Source organism: Primulina eburnea, chromosome 13 (assembly GCF_022965805.1).
Source record: "Primulina eburnea isolate SZY01 chromosome 13, ASM2296580v1, whole genome shotgun sequence".
Lineage (NCBI taxonomy): Eukaryota > Viridiplantae > Streptophyta > Magnoliopsida > Lamiales > Gesneriaceae > Primulina > Primulina eburnea.
In genome coordinates, this window is record NC_133113.1 from 889231 (window position 1) to 916391 (window position 27161).

Here is a 27161-nt window from a genome sequence, read left to right on the forward strand (position 1 = left end):
CATCTGGTGATGATCCCGACTTAACACTTGTTCAAGGGGTATTTGAATCCCCCGCTACAGGTATAGAGTCCTGTACTCGAAAACTCTCCATTTGGGAAACCAATGGCTTCTCAATGCCCTGGAGGATAGGCCTTTGCATTACAGACCATAACTGAGTATATGCCTGTAAACATCCTGTAATTCGATCAGAGACAATTCTCTTATCAGCTTGTTGTAGCCTTCCCGCAACTTCTGCGTTAACGGCTAACTTGTTAAACTCGGTTTGAAGCATTTCAAGGTGTTCCCTCAAATGCCTCTGCATCTTGATAATAGCATCAATGTCAATGCTGTCCATCTCTTGTTAAAAAATCTGCAAGAATATTTTCATGAGATTTTATTATCATAATATCAAAAATATAATTTTGACATAAAGCTTGCCATCGTAATAATCTAGCCTTCTCCGGTTTAGACTCAATTCTATTCCTCAAAAAGGCTTTAACTTGAGTGTTATCAACTTTCAAAGTGAATTTCTTTGCAAGTAAAAATAACGGCCATTTTTCAAAAGCTCTCTTTACTGCATAAAATTCTTTTTCGTTGATGTGCCATCTTATGGCTTCTGCATCTGAGAATAACCGACTACAATATCTGCATGGTTATTCTCCCTCTGGTGTGAGCTTTGTTAATACTGCAGCCCACCAATGATCACTGGCATCGGTATATAATACCAGATCATCCTCGTCTTGAAGAATAGCCATCTTTGGAAGATTTTTGCAAACCTTCTTTAAATGGATAAGTCCTTTTGTGTGTTCGTCTGTCCATATAAATCTAGCATCTTTTTTCAATAATGGACTGAACATCTTCCTGTGTTTTGCTAGGTTTTTAATAAACATCCCAGCAAAATTAACAACCCCTAAAAAACTTTGAAGTTGCTTTTTGTCTTTGAGATTCTCTGGAAAATTCTGCACCTTTTCTACTATGTGTTCTTGCAGAATTATTCCTGACTCATCGATTTCAATTCCGAGGAATTCAATCTTTCTTGTAGCAATGACTGCTTTCTTTTCAGATAAAACCAGTCCTTCTTTCTTGCAAACATTAGAGAAAATTTCCAAATGTTTAACATGTTCATTCATATCTTTGGATGCTATTAAAACATCGTCGATGTAAACAAACATAAACTTGAAATAATCTTTGAAAAGATTATCCATCTTTCTTTGAAATATCTGGGGTGAGTTAGCCAATCCCATTGGTAATACTTCCCAAATATAATGTCCTTGAGGTGTGGAGAAAGCTGTGAATTTCTTGCTTTCTTCCTGCATCCGAATCTGATAGAATCCCGACTTGCAATCAAATTTAGAGAATATCTTGGCATTGCGAATGCAACTAATCAAGTGTTCTCTACTAGGTATAAAATACCCATCAAACTCCAGAATCTTATTAATTTCTTGATAATTAATAACCAATCTGGGTTTTCCTCGTTTAATCTCACCATGATTTCTTACCAGAAAACCTGGACTGCTATATGGTGACATACCTGCTTTGATTAATCCAAGGTCCAAATGTTCCTTGATTATAATCTGCATATCCCTCTGATCAATGATGTTCATTGGGATGGGTTTACAACGGACAAATTCGTACTCTTTGCCTTCCTTGATCTTAAGGCAGGCCCTGAGTTGATTTCTGTCCCACCATGCCAAAGGATCTTCGTTATAATTTTCTTTGATCCTTTTCTTGACATCTTCCAGTGATACCTTAGATTCAAACTCTACTTCATTTGTATGTAGAGTTATCTTAAGGCATTCTATATCCTCTGGTTGGAGTTCCTTATCTGCTCTTAACTGGAGCATTGTTTCTCCAAACCGTCTTGAATCCTTTATTTTCGGGTTCAGAAGTTTTCCTGAATCACCACGCTTGCTGCGAAACTGGATTGGCAATTTTCTGTAAAATGCCTCCCTAAGTCTCTGGACTATGATTTTGTGAGCACATGGTGTTGTGAACACTAATCTTCTAGTCTCATTTTCTTGTGTATATGACTTGAACATTTGTAGGAAATTATTTCCTAACAATATGTCAGCTCCTGTGTCATGAAAATAAATTGGTGGTGTCTTTACCTTGTACCAAGGTGTTTGTCCAGCACCGCCAATCATGATTTCAGTCATCTTAATCCCTTTACATAAGATTAAGATTCTTCTGGAAAAATCTCTTCCAGCAATCTTGGGTAACTCTTCTTCCAAATTATTTGGAAAAACTCCTCGTTTTGCTGTACATATTCCAGCACCTGAATCAATATATGCAGCAAAGTATTCCGCCTTATATTGTTCATACAACATTCCTACTGGAATGTATATGGAGAATGGACTTGTGGTCATTGTATTTTCCACATTTTATCTTCTGCCATAAACTCCATTCCATATTCTAGACGTTTCTAAGGTTTATGTTCCTCGAGAAACTCTAGTCCAAGAATCAGTCGATCTGATTCTTTTCCTGGAATTCCTTGAATATGAACCTCCAATTCTCCGATATTAATCAGTCCTTGGTAAGTTCCTATTATCGGTTGTTCCAAATAGTATATTGAATTACAAGGAAATTGATTCCTTTGTTTTGTAATGTCAAATACTATTTCTAACTCCTTCCACCCTTCTGGGCATCTAAGTTTTCCTATTGTAGAAAAACTTTTCAGCTCCTGTTGGGTTTCTATGACAGGCCTTTTATCCCATCTGTAACTTGTAATTCTGTCTCCTTGAAAAGATAGTCTTCTTGATTCCAATCTAAGACTTTGATTCCTCTGTAGAATCGGTTTGTCTTGGATCTGGATATCTGTTTCCTGTATTAAAGGAAACTCAACTCTTTCTGGATAAATTGCCTGAGCAACTTTTCCGAATATTTCAGGGATTTCAATAAACTCATTTCTAATAAACAATTCAGAATGATGTGTATTAGATAGAGCATATGAAATTTGATAGGTAATAGAATATGGCCTATTACCTTCTTTCATCAGCCTTTTTTCCTTGAAGTTCTGATGCAATGTCAAGGCTCGGCTGAAATCTCGATCGGCCAAGTTGTAGGCTATCCTTGGATAGATTACTCCTACAATCTTTCCTGTACAGAGATTTCCTGAGATTGTTCCCAGTACTGAATCTTGTAGATTCCCCATTCTTTTATCGCAAATAGCAATATCAATTGGTGAATCTATCCCTTCTTTGAAAGTAGCCTTTATCATAATTTGGATTGCTCCGATATGAATCCAAGACATAGTCCTTGCTATTTCTATCTTGAGTTTTTGTAATTCCTCTTTAATTTCTTCGGAAGGAATTAACTGCATCTCCATTCTATTTCCTGTTAGTTCCATCGGGATAGCCATTTCCCTTCTAGAAACTTTATAGATTAGATGATGCTTTCTGTTTCTTAGGCCAAGACTTCCTAAGAACTTTTCTACCTGTCCTGCAGAGAAACCTTGATATCTCTGTAGACTCGGATTTTCTCTCATGATTCTTTGAACCATATTATGAGATATTGTTGTCTGGCTGAAAAACCCAGACAGATCTTCATGTGTTTCGTGTCGAAACACCTCGTCTTCAGTCAGATTCCGATTCTGTTCCATCAGATTCTTCTTGACTTAAGACTTCTTCTTCTTCATATATACTTTCATCTGAGGCAATATCCTCAAATCGGTATACTTGAATAAGATCTTGGTAATAAACTGCTTCTTCAATATCCGGAGTAGGATCGAAGCGTTTAATACCTCTTTTCTCATTTTCTGGACAATTGGTCGAGATATGACCTCTTGCTCCACATGTCCAGCAATTACAATCCTTAAAACTTTCATTGGCTCGAGTATGAACTCTTCTAAAAGTTTTCTTTGTAGGTGTTCTTCCTGTGCTTCGAGATGAACTCGATGCTTGGGATGATATCCTACTTCTTGATGGTCCGCTTCTTTGTCCAGATTTATAAGATCTGGCTTTCTGTCGAGACCATATGGTTCTTGGTTTCCAAGAACTTCTTCCACTTCGTGCATAAGGATGAGTCCTAAAACTTTTCCTTTTATGCTTCTGTGGTTTACTTCCAATAATAGTTGGAAGATCATTTTCCTTACAACACAAAGGGGTTCTTTTGTTGATACCCCTTAAGCGTTTGTAATTCTTTTGTAATGCTGCCATATGGCACCATTCTGCCAATTTTCCTTTAAGGAAAGAGGCTCTTCTTGCCAAAGTATCTGGATTTCCAGGTACGTATTCCCTTATGAGCATTTCTCTCCAAGGGCTTGGCATTTTTGCGAAGAAAAGCTGCATAGCTATTTCTTCTTCGACTCCTGAATTCCATCTATATTTGGTGAATAACATAATGTATTCATCTACCAAACATATATCATGTAATTCAAGACTATACAGAGCTTGAGTGTATTTCTTTTTCTTCTCTGTATCTTGGCTGTTAAAATAGTCTACCCCTATAAAGTGTGCTTTAAAGAGGGTAGCCATTTTTCCAGCGATCTCGCTGAGAGATTCACCAGTTAGGACTGATTCCTTCATATCTGATGAAGTCATGTCCCAAGCAATTTTTGCTGATCCCATAAGACTCATTTCCAAAAGTTTAATGAATCCTTCTTTGTTGAGATCAAGTGTTCCTGCTGCAATCCTCATAGCAGATGTCCAATCGTCTATGAGATCTTCTCTGTTTTTGAAGTCCAATACATCAAGGTTAAGCATAACCCCGTAAGGATGTATAGGATCTAAAACAGTTTTCCCATAGGATGTTTGGTGCAAAGGAATTTGAGTTCTCCTTGCCCTTGTTCCCGCTGGGTGTGATCCTCCACCAGTATGGAAATCAGTCTGAGATTCTCTCATATTTACATTATGAGATCCCATACTTTCCCTTGGTGGTTCCTGAGAAGATGACCAGGTTATTGCAGGTGGTGGTTCACCTACTGCTGTGTTCATCTTTAGATCTACTACTTTGAGATTTGCGAAAGATTCTGCAAGCTCTTGTAGATCCTCTAAACCAATCCTTTCTAAAGTTGTCATCAGATGAATTTCTTTTCTGAGACAGACTTTATTAGATTGATCATCTTTTCTTCTTCAGTTAAAGGTTTTGACACCACTCTGGCCTTCCCTTGTTGATGTAACAAAGGTTCGGTACCAAATGAGGGTGGTAACCATCCTCCTGAAGTTCGTCTACTAGAACTTGGTTGTTGTTCTAGTTTCTGAATTCTTGTTTGAATATCCTTTAAGGTTACAAGAATTTCTTCTTGTTTCTCTAGGATTTTCTCAACTCTTTGAGGTACATAATATAGCAAAGTGCCATAACTTTGTACCGTTTTCTGGATCTCTCTAAGATCTGAAGAGAGCTTAGAGGAATCTGGAACTATCTCTAGAAACTTATTATTTTGAATCATAAGTTTACCTGAGATTTTACCTGAGGGTGCTGATGCTTCCCTTCCAGCTTCTGAGATCTAACCATAGTTAGATGCCCTTGTTTATATTCCAAAATTTTGGAATATTCCTTGTAAATTATTTTTCTCGAACCGTAGTTCGGATTCATAATTTTTTCGAAATTCTCCTTCTCATACATTTAGTTACTAGTAATAATAAAATTTGTGTTTGAAATATATTAACCTTAAGCTCTGATACCATTTTGAAAGCGCGGGATCAATTCTTTTTAAAATAAGAGTAAAGGGTATAGTTAGTATTTTTGAATAGAAATTCTCTCACCAGGGATGTAGGAACAAAGTTGTTTTGAATTGGGGACTGACCCCCAATTCTCCCCATCAATTCCTCACTGAGCCAACTCCTGACAATACCATTATATTCATTTTCGACTACCAAAGAGCTGAAAAAACGTGTATTTGTGGCGTACGACCAACATATATATATATATATATATATATATATATATATATATATAATTGAATGTTTCCAATATATATATTGGAAACATTCAATTATTTTGAGATTCGAATTGAGTATTTTGTTTTTGATATTTTTGTCTTGGTATTAAATTCACTACAAAATCAAAATTGATTCCAGCTCTTTCCCTATTTGTTTTGGTCTAAAAGTCTGCTTTTATTCTGTCAATTTATGTACTTTTTTATTTTAAAATTTTCACATTTTTATATTTTCGTCCTATCAATACGGACATAGTTTTTATTAGAAAAGACAGTTCAATTAGCATAAAAAAACACTTGTGCTTTCATCTGTCTTCGAGCTTCTAATTATTTTGTGCGAATCAACAAGTTTTTCCTCTACGTGTGCAGACTTAACCAGTACTCCAAAAATTCACCAAGTTGATATTTGAGGCATTTAGTTCTTGTATGTATCTCTAATGAGCTCTTGTCTCGAATCATGTTTGGGTCGATTATTTTCAAATTAATGGATCAAAATGTTTTTTTTTTGGTTTAGAAAAATAAGGTTATAAACTCCAAATTGCACCTTCCATGTTCATATGATATTTCATGTTAATTAATATGAATTTCAATTTCACCCGATGATAAAATCATCTGAAATTCATTCTATTTTATATTTATTATGCATAGTTTGGTACATATGATAGAATAAACATTAGATATATAATTTAAAGATAAGTTAAGGATAAATAAGATGTAAGATATTATATGTAATGTTTGATATGATTTTAATAAGAGTGCTTAAATATATATATTAGATTGTAATGACAAAATTAACTTTATCATAATAAATTTTATAATTTCAAAGTTGTTTCTTGAGTTCATATTTTTTATGAGTAGGTCTCATGTGAGAACGTCTCACGGATCTTAATATGTGAGACGGGTCAACCCTACCTATATTCACAATAAAAAGTACTACTCTTAGCATAAAAAGTAATATTTTTTCATGGATGACCCAAATAAGAGATCCGTCTCACAAATATGACCCGTGAGACCGTCTCACACAAGTTTTTACCATTTTTTATTTGTTCATGCACCGATAGTACTTGCATGATTGATTTATTTTTACCTAATTTTAATATTATATAATATGATAATTGAGCTCTTGGTTTTGTGAGTCAAGTCAAATATCAATTTAAGGTTAATCGAGTGATACGAATAATTTTATTGATATTTATAAAAATTATTTTATATAATTATCTCGAATTCATTTATATAATTATCATATTATATAATATAATAAAAATATTTATTTGATTTTAATTCCTACCTACTAGCATAGAATTATAAAAATCATTTATAAATTGAGGACAATTAAGTCATATGTAGTGTATTTTATCATTAAATTAAAATTATCACACCTAATAGAAGAGACATTTTATCCTTCTAAAAAATTATTTATCAAGGATCCATGATATTATCATGGGATTTTTAAAAAAATACCAAAAAATGAGATAAAAAAGGATTATTTATCAATATCTCCCTTATCTCATGTACCAAACTATGCCTTAATGTGTAAATCGGTAAGATTAATTTATTGTTTCCATATAAATAATAAAACTATAATCGAAATTCATCAATTTCAAATCCATCTCTCGAAATCCACCCTTGAGGTTCTTTTAGCTATATACTCCAATATTATCTTTTCCCAAAATACAAATTCCAATACTTTATAACAAGATTGTGGAAAATGACAATAGGATAGATCATTTAGCTTCTTTACATGAATATATAAATTATGCTGCTATACACAAGACAGCTAAGCTAGACTCACTGAGAAAATAATGAAATTAAAGGGAATTTTTTCAAAAAAGAGAGGAATCAATTCCTTTTTTTGGTAATGAAATTGATTTCAAGGGTGTAAAGGAACCCACTCATACTTGCCTTCCACTGGATAGTCCTTCCCTATATCATAGTTATACCTGAAAACGATACAGAATCACCCAATCAAATCATTACTCATGATTCTAGCCGCTATCATGAGCCGGGGGTAACAAGTCTTATCATGCGCACTGTAGACACCGAGTAATGATTGTGAAGTTTGGTTAGCTTACTTTTCGGCGAATCGTTTTTGCTCGTACTTCTCCGCCGCCGCGAAGAACTTTTCTATCTCCACCGCCGATGGCATCGTCTCCGCCGTCGAGCAGGCGCTGTTACTCGTTGCATGCGGAGTTGATTCCAGTGACGATTGCTCGGAATCTCCACGAATCTCGCTCGTTGGTGTCGACGACTGAATCCCACTGAGAATCAAAATTGCAGAAAAGAACGAAGAAAACAGTGAAATTGAAGTAAATTAACAACCGAGTAAAGATTCACATGAAAATTATTAGAAACGGTCTTTGTTTGAACGAAAATATAAGCACATCAGTATACTAAGAGAAGCAGAATTTCGTAACAACCCGCTGCAATTGATCGCCATGGAAATTTCCGTATCCAAGCCCTCGCACTGCAAATCAACGATATCCTGGAAGCTCAAAACATCAGCTACCACATATATAATCACCAGAAACTAACAGAACCTCAAAATCCCCGGAATTTTTATGGTTCTCACCTCTAGATCCGCCGACACGACGCTCTCCTCCACTCCACCACTCGACTCATCATCATCATCTCCACCACAGGCTACAGACGCCACAGAGGACACAGAATTCTCCGGAAACTCCACGTCGCCGCAGTAGGCGCATTGAAGCTCGGGGCACAGCTTCCTCTTCTTGATGAAATTCATCAGCACTTCTCCCTCCTCCTCTGCTCCTGTGCTCTCCTCAAATCTCTCCTGCAGGTAGTATTTCTCCATCTCTCCCTACCAACCTATACATACAACGTATCCATATATATATACATAATACATATACATACATATATATATATATATATATGCGCGAAGAATGTGCGTGCGAGTATATGTATATATATGCGTGTGTGTTTGATCTTAAAAGGTTAAAAGCTGGCTTTCTTTTTTACTCTAGCTTTCAGTACCAGAAATCAAGGGGTAAAATAGGAAATTCGGGGGGAGAAAGATGCTGATTTGATCCGGATTAAATGAACGGGTTAACGTAACATGTGGTCCTGAACCCGTTAAGGGTGACAGGCACATGTCGATGCCGTTACCAGAAAGATCGGACTCCATACCACACATAAAATTATGTGTAATTTGGATATTTGATGTTTTGTTTTATTATATGTTATCGATTGGGTTCACCACTCAAGTTTGACAAAAATTTGTGTGAGACGATCTCACGAGTCATATTTTGGGAGACGAATATCTTATTTGAGTCATCCATGAAAATATATTACTTTTTATGCTAAGAATATTACTTTTTATTGTGAATAATCGGTAGTGTTGATTCGTCTCACTCATAGATAAAGATTCGTGATATCGTCTCATAAGAGACATACTCTCCAAGTTTAGAGTTGCCTAAATTATATATCCAACCATCCAGATTTATTCTTATATATATAAAATCGAAGATTTTTTGTGAATATGTTATATGTGATGCAAAATTGCACTAACACTAACATCTCATTAATCTTTGCGAATTAGATGTGATTGGTTGTTCGTACTTACGTTCTATTACTAGAATCATGTAATGTTTAGAAAACTATGTTTTGTGCTTTTCGATCAATTTTGGCGCCTTAACATGTTTTCGAAAATAAAAAAAATAAAATTATATAATTGATCGAATATATTTAGGACCACATGGGGAAATACTCTTCCTTTATTAAGTGTAGCCAAATTAAATGAATTGAATGCAAATTTGTGGGCGACCCTTATTTAATTTGGCTAGGCTCGCCATTTATATTGAGTTAGGAATACAATTAAAATAATTAGTTAATGAAATTCGAGTCCTATGATATGGGAGTATTAAAGTATGTTTTGTTAGAACAAAGTCAATGTTAAAGTCCCACTCGACATAAAACCAAATATAATCGATTATTATGATTTATTTTATAAAATCAAGATTACATTGATATCGTATTGTTTATAATAGAAATCGGAGATTAATGCTTTTTTTAACGGATACACAAGACCTCTTGCCAAATGAACTTAAGTACGTAGCTTTATCAAGATCTGAAACATATTGTGCAACAGAGATATCCACATTAATAGCAGGTTTTACTCCATAGATCAACGTAGAATTGACTTCATAAAAATCAAGTTATTCAATTTCTTGAATAAATCTCGAAATTAAAAACTATATGATATCCAATAAAAACCTAAAATTCCTAGTAATAAACCAAGTTACTTATATGTAATTTTATTCCGATTATTGATGGCTATGATTCCAATTTGAACCAATTTCAAATGGAATTTACTATTTCAAACTTTGGGAAAAAAATTAACGGGTCTAACCTATGAAATAAACCAAATTGGTTAAAGTTCATACATAATTGATAATGCAATGATTTTTTTTAAAAAAAACATTTATATTGAAAATGAAACATGATTTAGATAATATATATATATTAAGTGCTTTATAAAGTTAATAAATTATTTATGTGTACGGCAAGAAATTCAAGTTAACAATTAATTTAAGGTTCTAGTTCCCTTTTTTTTTATACGCAAAAACTTGTGTGAGACGATCTCACGAGTCGAATTTGTGAGAAGAATGTCTTATTTGTGTTATCCATGAAAAAATATTATTTTTTATGCTAAGATTATTACTTTTTATTGTGAATAAGTGTAGGTTGACCCGTCTCACAGATTAAAATCCGTGAGACGATCTCATATGAGACTCACCCTTTTTTACAAGCCTTATTTAAGTCTTAGATACTAATTCTTGTTTCATTTTATTCTCACGGTTCCAAAAAGCTAACCAATTAAACGTATTTGAAAAAATCCGTGATCTTGATTCTGATATTAAATATAAATTTAAATAAAAATTGATTGATTATGATTAATGATAAAAATATTATTCAGATATTCCAAAAAAAATGTTTGTAGAGAAAGTACAAGTTGCAACAGGGTACAGGCATTGGATTCCATTGAAGGTGGGTGGGTCCTGAAGAAGTTCAGGATATTTGTCTCTATATGGTAACCCCCTAGAAATAAGGGCTCTTGTCTCTGTTCCCTTTGCAGATAAAAGTTTGAGCCACACACGCAAAATTTAAGCACACATTGTGACAGGTCCTTGCAGTCTGCTCATATGTCCAAAAATATAAGCATGCATGAGATTCTACCTCAGAAACTGCAAGTCTGGTGGAAATTAAAATAACGTAAAAATCAAATCTTGCCCATGCCATACTCTTTATTTTTGAAATTCTCACAAAAATATAGAATATGGAATTTATCCAATACGTTTTTGAATGAAATTCAAATCAAATCTACACAAAACTGAAAGCCAAATCAAAGTAAACCAAACTAAAATATCTGTAACAAAGAAGTTCGAAAATGGCGAATTTGGATGTCTTGCAGATGTTACTATTGCAGTTTTTACATCTGCCCATCACAAGAATATGTAAATATATTTGGTACGGGGTATCCTATACTACACATGATCTGATAAAATATGTGAGGCCATTATATAATGGAATTTGAATATTTGAAAAGAAAAAATTCACCACATACAGCCAAATTTTTACTTCACAAGCTATCGGACGTTACAACGAAACGAGCATGAATTACATCTTGGATTTACTATCCATACATTTAAAGTTCATTTAAGAGGGGTCTAAAACGCATCAAGGTTCAAGGTTGAGGATAAAGAGACGAACCTTGGCTCAGGTCGAAGCAAAATAGCAGAGCCTAGAACCCATGCACATGCCTTGCGGGCTTTTGATAATTGATGATCAGATTACACATATAATATAGATTGAGCTGATCTAATTGAATATTGGACGGATCCCGACTAGCTAGCATCAGCATGGTGGTTTTAGTCTATGGGACGTACCTCAGCTCATGTAGCCTAGAACCAGCGTTGAAAGATATAAAACACCAGCAAGTCGGTGTAACCAGCCATCTTGATAATGATAACTGATAAAACTGTATAATATTCATTACAATAATTGAAATCATTTAACCTAGAATACAACTTAATTTGTATAACTAATGCCCCCCAAAAGCCAAAAAAACCAGTTACAATATGCGGAGTCCCTTTATTTGTTATGTGAGATTTGTTCCTCCATTGTAAAATTGGATTGGAAAAATTGGATTAAATAGATATCTAAACATTTGAATCGATAACCTTATAGTGCCTTCTTCACTTCAAAGAAGTTGGGGCGCAACTTGTTTGCAGCATCTACGTCATCTGGAGATGCGACAACAACCACAACACCTTTGTCCTTGACTGCCTCTATGAAGTCAGCAAACTCCTTGAAGTCATTCAACCTAATGAAAAGAAAATGAAGTAGGTCGAAAAAGCTTGTCTGAATCTAGGCAGATTGAGGAAATTAAAGAATAGAGAAACAAGATGTTTTGTACTGGGTAAGAGCAATAGATTGATGAATCACAAAGGAGGGATTTTACAGGTTGTTGAGCTATTGCTACAAAATATCATATGCTAAGTGTTATACAGTTACTTGTATTAAAGGTTATACATCGATTATCGTCATTGCGCTTCACCCTGTATTATCCATTCATTTCGAAAGAGTTATCAGGAAAAAAAATGAATATGTTGACATCATGACCAACATATAGAGAACTTTAACTGTTTCACAGCCGCTAGTTTGTGAGGGCAACAAGTCAAATTAAAACAGTCATTATGACTGCATTTGCTTATGGTTGAAGATAATTACCTGGTCGACAAAATTTCTTCTCGCCTCACTCGCCTCTCCTCCTCGGTGACCCCTAATAAGTATCTCAATAAACTGAAGAGCAAAGTGAAATTTTCGATCAAAATTCATGGTCCAGACAGCATATCAAATACTAAGCACAAGAACACTGAATAAAAACTTAATTAATACCATTCACGATAATAATACAATCAAAACACCAAGTAAGGAAACATGGAAGGAAAATAATAATAGGGGCCCACAAGCTGGTCCAAAGGTAAGGGTGAAATTGAGGAAGGAACTATTTGCCAAGATTTCAGAGTTATAATTTGAATGCAAATGCAGCACAATTGCTTGGGCTTATTTTTCGAAAATTTAAGTGGTTGATTGGCCTTTGGAATTCTAAAGGATAAGGATAAAAATATTATAGATGATACAATTAAAGCAAAGAAAACTAAATACGTCCTCAAATTATGATCTGGTTGAAGGCCCCCAAGTCTTTTGGTATCAGATTTTCACAAGGGAATGAATGTTTGTGGCTTCGTGTCATTGAAGTTTGGTAAAGTGCTCTCTTTAACACCTCTAACATACAAATAGTAACGGATCCGAAGGCAAGAGACTGCAAATCGCTTACCTGCTGTATCCCTTCGCATCAGGTAGCTGATAGGCATCAACATCTCCAATGGTCCCTATAATTGCCTTAGTGAGAGCATCATCATCCATTTCAAGTTCTTTCAAAAAATTGTTGGTTCCATCATAAACATCAAGAGTCTTCAACAAGTTGGGGTCTCTGTAGGACAGGTATGAAAACACACCTAAACAGAAAACTAAATAGTTAGGTAGCAGGATTTTAGCAATGGTGTAAACTTACGAACAAAGGAACTTAAAATTTCACCTGAGTGAGTGTCAAAATCACAAAATCCTCCATAAGCTCCACCACTAACTCGAACACGGTCCCACAACCACGTGTTGTTTAAATACTTAGAGATAACATATGCACTGCCTTTAAGTTTATAGCCAGTATCAAAAAGGTTAGCCGCTTTTCCAACATAATTGACCTGCAGATATAAACATCTTGGCTGCTAATTAAGTATTCTCAGCACACACACGAAGAAAGCATATCAATCAAAATATAAATTCTACTAACCTGAGTGGGCACCACAATTGCTTCATTTACGGGGGAGAGTCTAGCGCTCAAAGGAATCGAAGCAACTGGGGACGTGTTTGGAAGCATATCAAGAAAATTGCTGATATGCTTCTCCGAGTTCTCAAGGTTTTTTCCATCAGCAGTCAAATTTATTAGGCAATCACTTTTGGAAATCAAGGTTTTGCGTATCTCCTCAAGTGAAGCAGATATTTCTGGCCAGTCTTCATCGACTCTTTTTTCAAGAGATCGTAAAAATTCCAAATAACTGCAAGATGCCAAGGCAACAGTAATTAGGGGATTCTGCAACTTCCAGAACATGAACCATGGGTAATATGGTGAAAAGTGCAGGAGTTCATGTTATGGCTTCAAATGCAAAACTGACAGGAGAAATGAACCGTCATGAGCACAACCCACTATTTTTAAAAAGAAACATAAAAAGGTTGATAGAATAGGATAGCCAGCACAATTTATTTGCACAAAGCCAGTCATAATGCCATCTCGTGTATTTCATTGTAGGACATGCTTGCCAAATTTCAGAAACTAGGAAAAGTAAGAAGCGCTACAGGTCCGACCTGAGGCCGCCCATTTGTTCAGATATCCAACCAGCAATATTGAGCTTTGCATCCATTCTTGCAGCCGCAATGCCATGCCCACTGCCTCTTAGACGGTTCTGCAAAATTGAGTAATTGAAAACACTAGGCCACAGAAAGCAATTAGTCAAATTGGGCAGAGTTCAAAGAATACCTCCATTCTTGCTTTGCTTTGAGAAACAAACTGCCTAAAGCGCTTTTGGTCCGTCAGTTGAACATCTTGAAGAACACAGTTGACCTAAAGTTGACAATTAGAATGTAGGAACCAATCATTCTCCGCGGTTATCCAGAAATGGGAACAAAAAAAAACAGATGGTCATGTTTTCATCTCAAGTAACAATATAATTTGAAATTGAGTATGATGGAAGGGGTATATAATTAAAATTTAGAACCAAGAGTAGAAGACAGAACAATAAAATTATATGTATGAAGAAACAACAGTCATATACATGAAAATAAATTCAAACATGATATATATATATATATATATATATATATATATATCAAATATACAATTTTCCTTGCTAACTGTTGAAATTAAACATCGTTAGAAATGACAACTAGTACAATGTAAAATATGACAGGTACATTAATATTGAGAAATGTATATGATGAGACAGAAGTACGAAATAGTATCGTACTTCTTAATCAATTTTCTCAAACATCTAAATGAAACAAGGCGTCTCAACAGGTTTTACTAGAAAAAGGAGTTGAAAGCTCCAGGCAAGAAACAAGGGCTTGCATGCTTCGTTTGTAGAAGAATTGGATACAGCCAAACTCAGAAGGCAAGAGCTAAATGCACTCTCTAAAAAGGATAATAGAGTAATTTCTGAACACCTCAAAATTTAAAAAAAATAAAAAGTACTTTGAAGTTATAAATGCAAAGAGAAAACAGAAGATACAAGAATCCAAAATATTTTCACAAAAATTGCAACACCCAAACAAAAGAGATGCAAAAAATATATATATAACAGGGAAGACAGGTTTGATATCCAGAAATTGTGCTTGGAGATGAACATTCAACAGAAGAAAGAAACAAACTACTAATTAACCACTTAAAATACAATCTTTTGTAATTTTGTTTTCGAAAGGGACACATGTAATCAGACACTCAGATTAAAAGAAAGGTGTAATAATTGAAAGGAACTGAAACTTCAATAATTTATTCTTTTCTACTATAGATGAAAGGAACTTCTTTGCAGGAGAACGTCAGAAACGAAAAAAGGGTAGATAAGGAGAGATGTTATATAAGAGAAAAAAGAATAGCTTAGAAAATCAATATATAAACTTAAGAGCTGCCCTCCAATAAAATTCATCATACAGAAACCAATAAGAAATAAACAATGCAGGCTAAATTTTAGCAAGTAAATAAACAAATAATAGTGACAAAAAAGCGCACACACATTCAGAGATAAATTGATTATTGCGATATATTGTTACAAAATCTTCAACAATAGGACAAACGAAGTTTTCGAGGATGCTCAAAACTTCAAATACCTGAATATCATACAACATGCTGTAAAAAAATCACCAACTTACAAGGTTAAACAAATCTTCGGAACGTTCAGACATAGCTTTGCCTCGAACAATTATATGGCTGCAAGGATCCTTCTTACCCCGCACAGATGATGTGAAGGGATACACAGAAATGCCACCAGTTTTCCTTCCAATTAATTGATTCAGTTGTACGAAATCCATGTCTTTTGTGCCCATCTCCAGCAGCGACTGGCTGTTGACATATTTCGACATCATATTTTAAAAGTTGTTGGTGAAATAATTTTCATGAACTAACAGCAGCCCAATTCCTTTGAACTAAAAATACTGCAAAAGTCATCATGAATCTATGGATGCATTTAAAAAACAAGTGCTTGTGATACTCCAAAGTTCAACCAAACAGATCGTCCACAGCCTCAAAACGATGGTTACAAATAACAGTTGACAAGGTATAAACACACCGTGAAGCATGCAGAGTTGAAATCTGGCAATAATATATGGAATACAAGAATATACTTCCAAGATCAGAACGTACAAAACTAACAAAAATGGAAAACAATTAACCATTCATATAGTAATGCCACACAAGATTCTCTATCCTCAAGACTTAAGTACTTTAAGATGCACTGAAGACTCGAGTCAAGCCACAAAGAAAAGCGTATGTAGCATTAGATAGGAGGAAACAAAATGATACTGGGCTTAGAGTCTTGGCAATGAGGATTCTTACCTGGCAATAATATATGGAATACAAGAATATACTTCCAAGATCAGAACGTACAAAACTAACAAAAATGGAAAACAATTAACCATTCATATAGTAATGCCACACAAGATTCTCTATCCTCAAGACTTAAGTACTTTAAGATGCACTGAAGACTCGAGTCAAGCCACAAAGAAAAGCGTATGTAGCATTAGATAGGAGGAAACAAAATGATACTGGGCTTAGAGTCTTGGCAATGAGGATTCTTACCATAGAAGTGTCGGCTGTATATAACATGGAACGAGGCTCCAGGACCATCAATGATTTTACAAATAATAGAACTGAAAAAAATCTTTAAGGCAAGAAAACAATATATTATTCCTAACAATTGCCAAATGCTTTTGGACTGGCCCTTAATGATCAGATTGTACATGTGAACCTGGAATGATAGCTCTAGGTGATTTTGGAGATATTTAGACAATGGATACTGCAAGCTTAGTAAACAGTTTAGCTCATGGTCCGGATATGTGCATGCCTACTGGTATGCTGTTGACCCTTAAAGTTGGCTTGATTTCATGGCATGAATGCGGAGTGCCATGAAGCAAAGTGTTGATGTCTAACACTTAATTATGTCCTACGTAACTTAGGCATATTGAGTTGGCTAAGTATATGAACAAGTTGGTACATTGTGGGGATGTGTTTGGTGCAGAAAAATTGTTGGCAATAGTGAGCTTGGTTGCCATTTCGAGTTGGCTGATTTAGGGACACGTGGCATTCATTTCTGATGGTTTGAAGCAGTTGTTGGGCAGTTGAGACACTTGGCAACATTCACCAACAAGTGGCATGCAGGCAGGGCACTTGTACATGGCAGTTACACTTGGCTCCATGCAGACTTGACAGGTGTCTTTTTTTTTTGATAAGAGACATAAATTATTACTTACGAAATAGATGTTTGGTACAAAAAGCGGATAAGACATCCGCTAAAAAAGAAAAGAATCCTACGAAAAATTAAAAGAAAGTACAAGACATCTTAAACTAGAACAACATTCCAGTCCCTGTAAACTTGAGAGACACTCAGATGTTCGTAGTCTTTCTGAATCTTCACCCAACATGCAACTCTAAATTTCACTTTGTCCCATAGTTCTACAACCACCTCCTCCTTATCTTCGAAAATTCGCCTATTCCTCTCCATCCAAATGGACCAAAAAATGCAGTGGACGACGGTGAACCAGAATCTCAAGTGTTTCCTTCCATTATGCAAGCTCGGTTCGACTGTGTACATATCCTTTGCCTTATCCGGTACAGCCCACACCAATTCCAGCTCTTTAAAAGCTTTGGACCAAATCTGTGCAGCAAAAGCACAATGTAGGAGAAGGTGATCTTGGCTCTCTGCATTGGTGCGGCACAGATGGATTCACAATGGCTTTCTATCAACATAATTGGGAAACGGTTAAAGATGATTTAATGAGAGTCTTTGCTGATTTTTTCGAAAGCGGAATTGTTAATGGTGTAACGAACGAAACTTATATCTGTCTTATTCCGAAAATAAAAGAAGCAATGAGAATAAAAGATTTCAGACCGATTAGCTTGATTACGAGCTTATACAAAATCTTATCTAAGGTTTTGACGAATAGATTGAAAAGGGTCATCAATTCCACAATCGCGGAAAATCAAAGTGCGTTTATTGCGGGTAGACAAATTTTGGACTGCTGCTTGATTGCTAATGAGGTGGTAGAATTTTATCGAAGAACGAAGAAGCGTGGTTGGATGTTCAAAGTGGATTTGGAAAAGGCTTACGATTATGTTGACTGGAAGTTTTTAGATTGGGTATTGCTGAAAAAAGGATTTGGAATCAGATGGAGGAAGTGGATATTGGGGTGTGTTTCTAGCGTCTCCTATTCGATTTTTATTAACGGAAGGCCAAGAGGTAAAATCAAAGGAGACAGAGGACTTAGACAAGGGGATCCACTTTCACCTCTCCTTTTCAATTTGGTTGTAGATGTCTTGGGAAGATTGATCGATAAGGGTAAGGTGGATGGAAAAGTTAGAGGATTCGAAGTAGGAAGACAAAAAATTCAGATTTCTCACCTGCAATTTGCCGATGACACTTTATTTTTCGCAAATTCTAATCATGACTTGCTGGAAATTGTTGGGATACTGAAGAAATTCTGCATGCTCTCGGGTCTAAAGATTAACATGGAAAAAAGCACGGTGGTGGGCTTACTCAGGGATGATGTGGAAACCGATGCAATGGCTATCACCATCGGCTGTAAGAAAGGTAAATTCCCACTAAAATATCTGGGTGTCCCTTTGGGAGGCAATCCTTTTAAGATGGAGTTCTGGGATCCAGTCATTTCGAATATGAGAAGGAGACTTGCAAATTGGAAAAAATCTTTTCTTTCTAGGGGTGGGAGGCTGACATTAATTAAGGCGGTTTTGAGCGCATTGCCTTTATACTTTATGTCCATATTCAGAGTTCCGATTAAGGTGGGGATAATAATGGAAAGATTGATGAGAAACTTCTTGTGGGATGGACCGGATGGCGAGAAGCATTATCATGTGGTGAATTGGGATCAGGTGTGCAAACCGTTAGTCAGTGGGGGTCTGGGAGTGGGAAATATTAGTCTCAAAAATAAAGCACTCCTCGGCAAGTGGTGGTGGAGAGGATCAGTGGACAGGGTGTCTATGTGGAAGAAAGTTATTGCTGGGATTTATGGTATGCAAGATAATGGTTGGGATTTGGGTCTAGCTGGTAACTCGACTTTTAAAAGCCCGTGGAAAGGTATTTCTAGATCGTTTCCGGCTTTTCATCGATTGGTTAGGGGAGTTCTTGTGTCCTAAACAGTTAGTTTCGGTTTTCTGCATTGTTTTTTGTTCATATGCTTTGGCCTTGAGTTGCACAAGGCATTCACGAGTGTGAGCCTTCTTTGTGTGCAAACCTAGGCTTCCTTTTGTAATTCTGACTGAGGATGAATGCAAAGGTTGGGCATTGCCCGTAATTTGTTGTGTGCTTTACATTCTGCACGTTTTGGCTTGGTTTGCTGGGCTCTGTGAGTTTGATATTCCACTAAATAATTAAATACGAGTGTTGAAAGGTTGGCTGATTGAATCAGTGCGTGATTCAAGCCGCACAAGGGTTAGAAACTCGGGAAAAAGTTGCTGCGTGAATAACCCCTGTGACATATGCCAACGTGCATATGAGTGTCTAATGAGAGTAGGAGAAACAGAGGTGAAAATGGAAGTACTGTTCTATGCCAATAAATTTTATTTGACAGTTTTGAGGGTATCCATGGATGGTAATTATAACGCCTGTACAACAGGGAAATGAATCTGGGATCGATGATGATGCAGATTTCAGAAATATATATTATAATACGTTTGATTGTTGAACAGTTCCAGAAGTAATTGCTATCTCACCAGAATAGTGGTACCAAAGGAAGAAGCTCTTGCTTCAAAGAGCTCATATTGAAAACAACTTCAGCATATAGAACATCATTTGTGAAGAGGTCATGCTTCAACACCTTTATCCCATTAATATCACCAACCTACAATAACAAGAAATTACCGTATCTCAGAATTTAAAAATGCGAACTTTAGCTGAATAAAAAAAATTAGTATTGTCATAATCTCATCACCTCAGTAGGAATGTGCATAGGCTTTTTAGGAATGTCTTGTAAAGAAAGGCAAGGTACACATTTCAGAGCTTCTGGTGGATCAGGAGTCTCCTGTTTCAACTTAAGTTCATGTGTTGCACGTGCCAATTCAGCAAGATCCTCTGGTGTCATACTAGCTTTCACATTTTCTAGATTTTTTTTCTCAATTGCTTCATCGCGGGAAGCCTTATCTGGATCAGGCTGTTTATTACATGAATTAACATACAAAACAGCCACATTGCATTGTATCCAACAAACATCAGGAGGTGGGAAAGTACCTGCATTTCAATAGTTGCAAGATGCCGGTTATTTAAAATGAATTTTTCTATCAAGGGAGCAAAGACTGCCTTGGAGCCCTCGTTGGCTATTCTAGCTTTCAATGCCTTCAAAGGTTCTTGATATTTCAATGGCTCGAATGGATCCATATCATAAATCCATTTCCCCTATCACATAAGAAGTTCCGAAAATAAAACTTAGACTTGATGGATACAATGAAAAAGAAGGGGAAATTTCAATAATAAGACAGCTTTCCTTACAACGGAACGAAGCATCAGTGCTAAGCCACGCGGAAATGATCCGGTATTGTTTTCTCTGAGAGAAAACTCAATTGTATTCATTGATGCCTCCACCGCATCAGAATCAAAGCCTTCATCGGCGAGTTTTTTTAGTGTACTCATGATTAATTCCTCTACTTTTTGAATGTCATCTTCTGATACACCTTTTAATCCTATACTAAACTGAGGTTGAAGAAGCTCATCTTGAACCCCACCACCAACAATAGCTTCTCCTAGACCACTCTCCAGTAAAATTTTTCTCAAAGGAGAAGCAGGAGTTCCCATCATTAAATGATCGAGAAAACCGACGGCCAATTCAGTTTCCAAGTCTAAAGGCGTCTCAGAGAGTAGCCAATTAAGGCACACCATATGCTTCTTTTTTGAGTCAACAGCTTCAGTAGCAGGATATTTCTCAACAACCCTAATGGGTTCTGAGAATAGTTTCTGAGAATCAATTTTTGACTCCTCTGGAGCTGAATTTGCTTCAAACATATCTAGGTATTCTGTATGTGAAACATGAAAGAAGAGCAGCAAGCATGAAAAAGTTATAAGTTAAGCAGCAAATCATTAAAAGTTTAAAACATGGCACAATTTAGATAACTCCCCAAAAAGCTTAGAAAATACATCTATTAAATAACCAATTGATTGATTGAATGGCCTTTACCCCCAAGATTTTGAAAGCAAAGACGTTGAACCAGGATTTCCATAAAGGCCCAAAGGATATAAAACATTCTACTTCATCAGAATATACAACCTATGAAAGAAAAGTACACATAGACACAAAAAACATAACAGCGCATGCATAAAGATATCAATGAAACCGAGCCAGATATGAGAAAGATCTTAGAGCAAAGGCAAGTTCTCCTACTCTTTTACAAGTTGGTGATATGTTCTCTTGGAAATTTCAAATAGTATAAAAGACCATATCAATATAGAAAGGAAAAAAAACTGCGCACCACTTAAAATGCGTAGGCGTTCAGTGGGATCATCGTCTCCATAAAACCATATCCTAGCATTGCTGGGATGGTAATATTTACGGTGGAACTCCTGCAGATAAAACAAATAAGAACCTTCACCTTGATGACAGGATAACGAGTAAAACTTTAGTAATTGAATATGGGATATAGCTATGGTAATGTAAATATTAAAAGAAAGAAAGTAAATTCACTCACTTAGAAAATTATTCCATAATGCATAGGAAGGGGTGAAATAATTATTCTTAAATAACAAAAAAATGTGAACTAGTATTAACAGCACCAGTTTGTCAAAATTAGTGGAAAAGACGTCTAATCCTATAAACAATTGGGTATAATTTAGTAATGAAGAATACATCATAAAAATTTCAGTAACAAAGGATAACACCCATGCATGTTAACCTACAATAAATATCAAGCAACTATTACATAAAGTTAATGTAGGACAAAAGAAAATGATAGCACATTTAAATACAGAACTACTTAGTAACCTTGTATGCATTTGGCTTCACATGGGTACAATTGTACTGACGCTTTGCTTGAATAAAACCATAAGTCATATTACAACAATGCTACAGGGTGTTGAAATTTTTTGCATATCAAGACACCTTCTGAGGAATTTCTAACTCAGAAATAGAATTTGAGCCCCGTGCAGGTATCTCTTGCGATAGAAAAGTTCTTACAATACTTGTTCATATTATGAGCATTTTAAATCTTGTCACAACTTAAAATCCACAAACGATTGTGTGGTGGAAAAAAAACTTGGGTATGTTTGATGCTGTTGACGTGTCTATATTCCATTTTACAGACTTTTCAACAAACAAATTAATTCAGTCAATAAGAATGACAAGGAAACACAGCCAAAGAAGCATTACTTGAAAAACCATACAACTAAAAGTAGTACAAAAAAATAACGAGCGCACAAGCCACTCGACCAACCAACCTTGAATTCCTCGAAAGTGAGTTTGGGAATGACTTCTGGATCGCCACCACTGTCGACGCCATATGCATTGTCAGGAAAAAGTGCCTGCAAAGATGCACTATAGCAATTAACATCATCACCACTTGTTTGGTGTACACTTAAAAAATACGTAAAGGCAAACCGAAGTATATCAACTACTTTTTAAATATTTGAAAACACAAGCTATGATCTCATGGTACTTTTAAATTTCATAAGGGATTGATTTGTATATCAACTACTTTTTAAATATTTGAAAACACAAGCTATGATCTCACGGTACACAGAATTCTATACAAACCAACCCCATACAAAATTAAGCTTGCCTGTTGGGAAGCACGGCCCAGTATGCTGTCTGGCTGAGAATAGACACCTTTCATCTCATTGAAAACAACGCCTGGAATAAAACAATTATCAGTAATGGAAAGATAGCAGGCCTGTATATAGACGAATCATCTAGACACAGATCAAGGCACATTGGATACTGGCGCTTGATCAAAGATGATAAAATGATTTGTTGGAATCACCAACCTTTATAAGTTATGTCCTCCGAGGGATCATTCAGTTCATAATGCCAACCTTCCTGCTGAAATGTCTTTATGTCATTCACACACTTAGGGAAAAAGACCGCATCTAAGTATACGTCGACCAAGTTATAGAAGTCCTGTGTTAAACCAGCATCCGCATGTTAGTTTAAGCACAGATTTATAGAGAACTTTCCAAAATTTCAATAGAACGTAATTAAAAGACCTTTGTGTTTGTTGAAGCGACGGGATAGCAGGTCCTATCTGGATATGTAAAAGCATTCAAAAATGTGTGCAAGCTCCCTTTCAACAACTCGACAAAGGGTTCTTTCAACGGATACTTTCTTGAACCACACAACACACTGTGTTCCAAAATGTGAGGGATTCCTGTCGAATCTTTTCTGGAATAACAAATAGGTATGTACAGCAGTAACCTCATTAGAAACTCATTCAAACAACCTTAGAAAAGAAATCTGGATAGGTGATAACTATAACACAAACAAGGTAAACTAACTTTATCGCTGTTACAATTGCTGTAACTTTTAAAAAAAAGACATCCAATACCAATACCCATTTGGCAGGTACCATCAGATTCCACAGCAAGAAGGTAAGGTTCGAATGTTCACAATTGCCGTTAGAGTGAATTTCACGTATAAGCAGATAAAATACGATTCACCATGCAACAACTAATCCCTTAGATAAGGTTGGAATCTTTTCACTTGAACTACTTCCCAAAAAGTAACTTTCCAGAATACTTCCGATTCAATTCAGCACGTGATTTTAAAAAAAAACCTTTGCTGAGAATCTCACATTCTCCAAGTACGAAAAGTCCAGTTCAATATAAAATATCAATAGAGTCATTCTAATCAAAACAAGTTAGCAAAAGAACCAAGAATAAAAATATCAGTGATAGGTGGAAACACTTACGGAGGAGTCCGGAAGACAATGCCAAAAACTTTATTTTCATCCTCGTTGGATACAGACATAATCTCAGCCCCAGTCTTCTTGTGCTTATACAACACAGCTCTTGATTTACACTCCTCGATAAATTCCTCCGACACTTTCTCAAAACCAAGCTTCTCCGCCACGGAATCATCAGCTCCCAAAGCCTCTGAAGACTCACAAACGAACAAAAAGAGTCAAAACAACAATCGAATTCAACTAAAAGTTTCAAACAAAAAACACACCAACTTACAACCTGGAGCTGACTGAGGATTTGAGGTTGCAACTGATTGAACGGAGAAATTAGAGAAGTGTTTCTTCAAATGAAGAGAAGGACGAGAGGCGGCGGAGACGAGTCCGATATGGCGGCGGAACAGTGAGCTACGGCCAGCGTTGAGGATCAAACGATGCCTTCTCGGGAGGCGAGAAAGTCGATGAGTGGAGCGGGAGAAGAATCGAGCTGATACGAGCACAGAGGGAGAAGAGGAGGAGGAAATTGCGCGTAGCAGCGTTGCTCTCTCCATTGTTGCTTGGAGGAGAATGAAAATGGGGAAGATGATATCTTTGAAATATATATGCTCTGTTTCTTGGAGAACAATATGCTCCAATAAATAATATAATGTAATATATATTATGAAGAAAATATTTAACAGCTCTTTTTAAATAAAAAAAAATTATAACTATATTTTCTATTTTAAACATGTGCATACTATGAATAAGATGATTATTGAATGTTGTATAACATGACTTAAATTTATCATTTCTTGAAAATAAAATATTATACATATTATCATTAGTAGGACGTGATCACGTGATATCCCATAAGAGTTTGGGTCAGGTCGACCTTGGATATTATATGGATAGCCCAAATCAGGATAAGTTTATAGGAGGAGTTTATCAGAAGCCGAACAGATGAATATCCAGGATATCTTCTTCCTGGGTTACTGGAGGCTCGGGCTTTCGTATATCTCTCGGGAGGCTTTCTACCCGAGCTACCACGAAAATAGCATTCCACTCGAGTGCAACAGTATGAGCTACCTTATACTTGAAAATCATTACTGTCAGAACTACATGGATTGGCGTGTCAGAGAAGTTATCAAATGTAGGGTATGTGCAGCCACCTTACCCTAATTAGCATGTGAGCACTAAAAACAATGTAATCATGAGATTTTCTTTCTATAAATAGCAGATATGTATTTCATTTAAAGGATTCTGGTTATTTGAACATTCATGTAGATTCTCACATATACGCCTTTTATCCCTTCATCTTCACCCGTTGACTTAAGCATCGGAGTTGTCACGTTAGACACCTCTCCAGCGCCCATTTACGAGTTCATCTTCTTGTTTGAATGTTACATTTGAAGCCATATCTCTTTGCTAATCTTCCCAAACAAAACTCTTATTAGATCTGATGGATTGCTCTGACCTTACTCACTCAATTCGCTCGGATCACATCAGGAGATATTGTAACTTGGTAGATGCAATGTTTGTTTTTTTCAAAACTACATTCTCAAACAAATAAACTTATTACCCAAAATAACTAAAATAAAATGTACTAAAAAAAATTTAAATCATATACAACGTGCGCTCACATTTGAAAAAAACAAAATGATTTCTGACACAAATTTAAAAATTAAATAACACGATGACAACACAGATAAGAAAATATTGATACACGGTGAGCAGCTTGCATCGCTTGACGTCTCGAGTGCTTGAATCCAAGGATGTCATTCGCCGAAATTATCAGATGAAGCTGTCATTGCTTCGATTACCTCCAACGAATCAGAGAACACCCAAACATTAGGAATGTCATTAGCAATACAAAGATTCAATCTTTGCAGAAAGCTCGCCCCTTTGAATTGGTTCTTGATGGCAGATTTTGCTCGCCATAGCCAGCACAATGATTTCTTGGTAGTTCCGAATGATAGCCCCAATCGTGAAGCAGCTCTTATGCTCATTAAATCATGCGTCTACATCCGACCTCCATTGATCGTCCGTGTTAGGATTTGATCCATTAAAACTACAGCTCGTTACCTGTAATGCTATTAGATGAAGGGGAAGCTTAGCAAACAATGAGAAATTATGCTATAGAGAGATATTGCAAAGAAACATCATGTTTCTTACGACAAATTTCATATCATATTTCCCAAATCATCACACAGAAAAGCCCTAACTCATCCTCATTCACACTTTTCGAAATACCATAAATGATTTCCAAGAATAATAGATCTTGTGAGAGACTTAAAAGTTCCAAAAAGGCCCATTTTTCCATGTATGTGACTTATTTTAGAGAAGAACACTACATCACTAGTATTAGCCAAAGAGAAATTGTACATAGAACACATACTTATACACGGTGACATGTCAAGTTAAATTCTGTGTGTATAATATTGGATATAGCTCTCCATATGAATATTTTCACTCTAGGAAGAATTTTTATGTTCCAAAATATGTTTCATCGTGATCAAAAAGGGCGAGATATATGATTGGTAGGTGGTACGAAAGATCTCATTTCCACTTGATAACCTCAATAATTTCCGTTTATTCTCATTTCTAATATCTTGTGCATATTTCAGGAATGTTCAAATTTTCTTCTATCTCAAAGGTGGGAAATGATGTGCATAAATCTTATTCATTCCAAGTTCCATCTTGCCTAATAAAATTATGCAACTTTTGAATGAATAGAGTTGTTGTAGAGTATTGAACTTATTCCAAAAATGAGGAATGTAATCCATGCGTATCGGAATGCATAAATGTTTCTGTGATCTCCCACTCGCCAACACAATCTTTTAGCAATTAGATCCCTATCCGGATAATAGATTGCCAAATGTATGTAGAGTTTGTTCCCAAATTATTTTCCATGATATTCATGTGTTTAAAGTATATCGTCTTTAAAATTTTTGCCATCGAAATATCAGGATGTTGAATGATATGTCACAGGTGTTTAGCCAATAGAGCTTTGTTAAATTCAACCATACTATGAATACCAAGACCCCAACTGTGTGGGCTAACAAAAGGACTCCAAGTGGCCCAATGAACTCCTTT

General features: G+C 35.9%; 2 protein-coding genes across 7 annotated transcripts; both read right to left on the minus strand.

Annotated features, from left to right (window-relative positions):
- Nucleotides 1-7510: 7510 nt before the first annotated feature.
- LOC140809292 (cyclin-dependent kinase inhibitor 5-like) lies at nt 7511-8735 on the minus strand. 2 transcript variants are annotated; one of them, XM_073166875.1, is made up of 4 exons: nt 8424-8735; nt 8271-8336; nt 7927-8108; nt 7511-7794 (listed from the first exon to the last, which is right to left on the minus strand). In XM_073166875.1, the coding sequence occupies exons 1-4, from the start codon at nt 8664-8666 to the stop codon at nt 7725-7727; spliced, it is 561 nt and encodes a 186-aa protein (XP_073022976.1). In that variant the 5' UTR covers nt 8667-8735; the 3' UTR covers nt 7511-7724. The 2 variants fall into 2 exon arrangements, with proteins under 2 accessions (XP_073022976.1, XP_073022975.1); XM_073166874.1 differs by having other exon boundaries at nt 7927-8112; nt 8272-8336; nt 8424-8733.
- Nucleotides 8736-10811: 2076 nt separating this feature from the next.
- LOC140810745 (presequence protease 1, chloroplastic/mitochondrial-like) lies at nt 10812-24690 on the minus strand. 5 transcript variants are annotated; one of them, XM_073168628.1, is made up of 20 exons: nt 24373-24690; nt 24102-24285; nt 23401-23575; nt 23182-23314; nt 22977-23047; nt 22636-22719; nt 21675-21765; nt 20701-21221; nt 20443-20607; nt 20147-20365; nt 19929-20056; nt 15857-16046; nt 14472-14555; nt 14300-14397; nt 13728-13992; nt 13476-13638; nt 13215-13395; nt 12605-12676; nt 12055-12197; nt 10812-11008 (listed from the first exon to the last, which is right to left on the minus strand). In XM_073168628.1, the coding sequence occupies exons 1-19, from the start codon at nt 24638-24640 to the stop codon at nt 12056-12058; spliced, it is 3234 nt and encodes a 1077-aa protein (XP_073024729.1). In that variant the 5' UTR covers nt 24641-24690; the 3' UTR covers nt 10812-11008; nt 12055. The 5 variants fall into 5 exon arrangements, with proteins under 5 accessions (XP_073024729.1, XP_073024731.1, XP_073024730.1 ...); XM_073168630.1 differs by lacking the exon at nt 10812-11008 and adding an exon at nt 11048-11066; XM_073168629.1 differs by lacking the exon at nt 10812-11008 and adding an exon at nt 11834-11852.
- Nucleotides 24691-27161: the final 2471 nt, after the last annotated feature.

Excerpts from the sequence above, each read along its gene's own strand:
- LOC140809292 (XM_073166874.1), bottom strand. The coding sequence starts at position 8,666 with ATGGAGAAATACTACCTGCAGGAGAGATTTGAGGAGAGCACAGGAGCA. Across the intron at positions 8,337-8,423 it reads TCGTGTCGGCGGATCTAGAG|GATATCGTTGATTTGCAGTG; the intron begins GTGAGAACCATA and ends TTGAGCTTCCAG. Across the intron at positions 8,113-8,271 it reads ATGGCGATCAATTGCAGCGG|TGGGATTCAGTCGTCGACAC; the intron begins GTTGTTACGAAA and ends TTTGATTCTCAG.
- LOC140810745 (XM_073168628.1), bottom strand. The coding sequence starts at position 24,640 with ATGGAGAGAGCAACGCTGCTACGCGCAATTTCCTCCTCCTCTTCTCCC. Across the intron at positions 13,396-13,475 it reads TGATTTTGACACTCACTCAG|GTGTGTTTTCATACCTGTCC; the intron begins GTGAAATTTTAA and ends TTTTCTGTTTAG. Across the intron at positions 12,198-12,604 it reads GAAGAAATTTTGTCGACCAG|GTTGAATGACTTCAAGGAGT; the intron begins GTAATTATCTTC and ends TCTTTTCATTAG.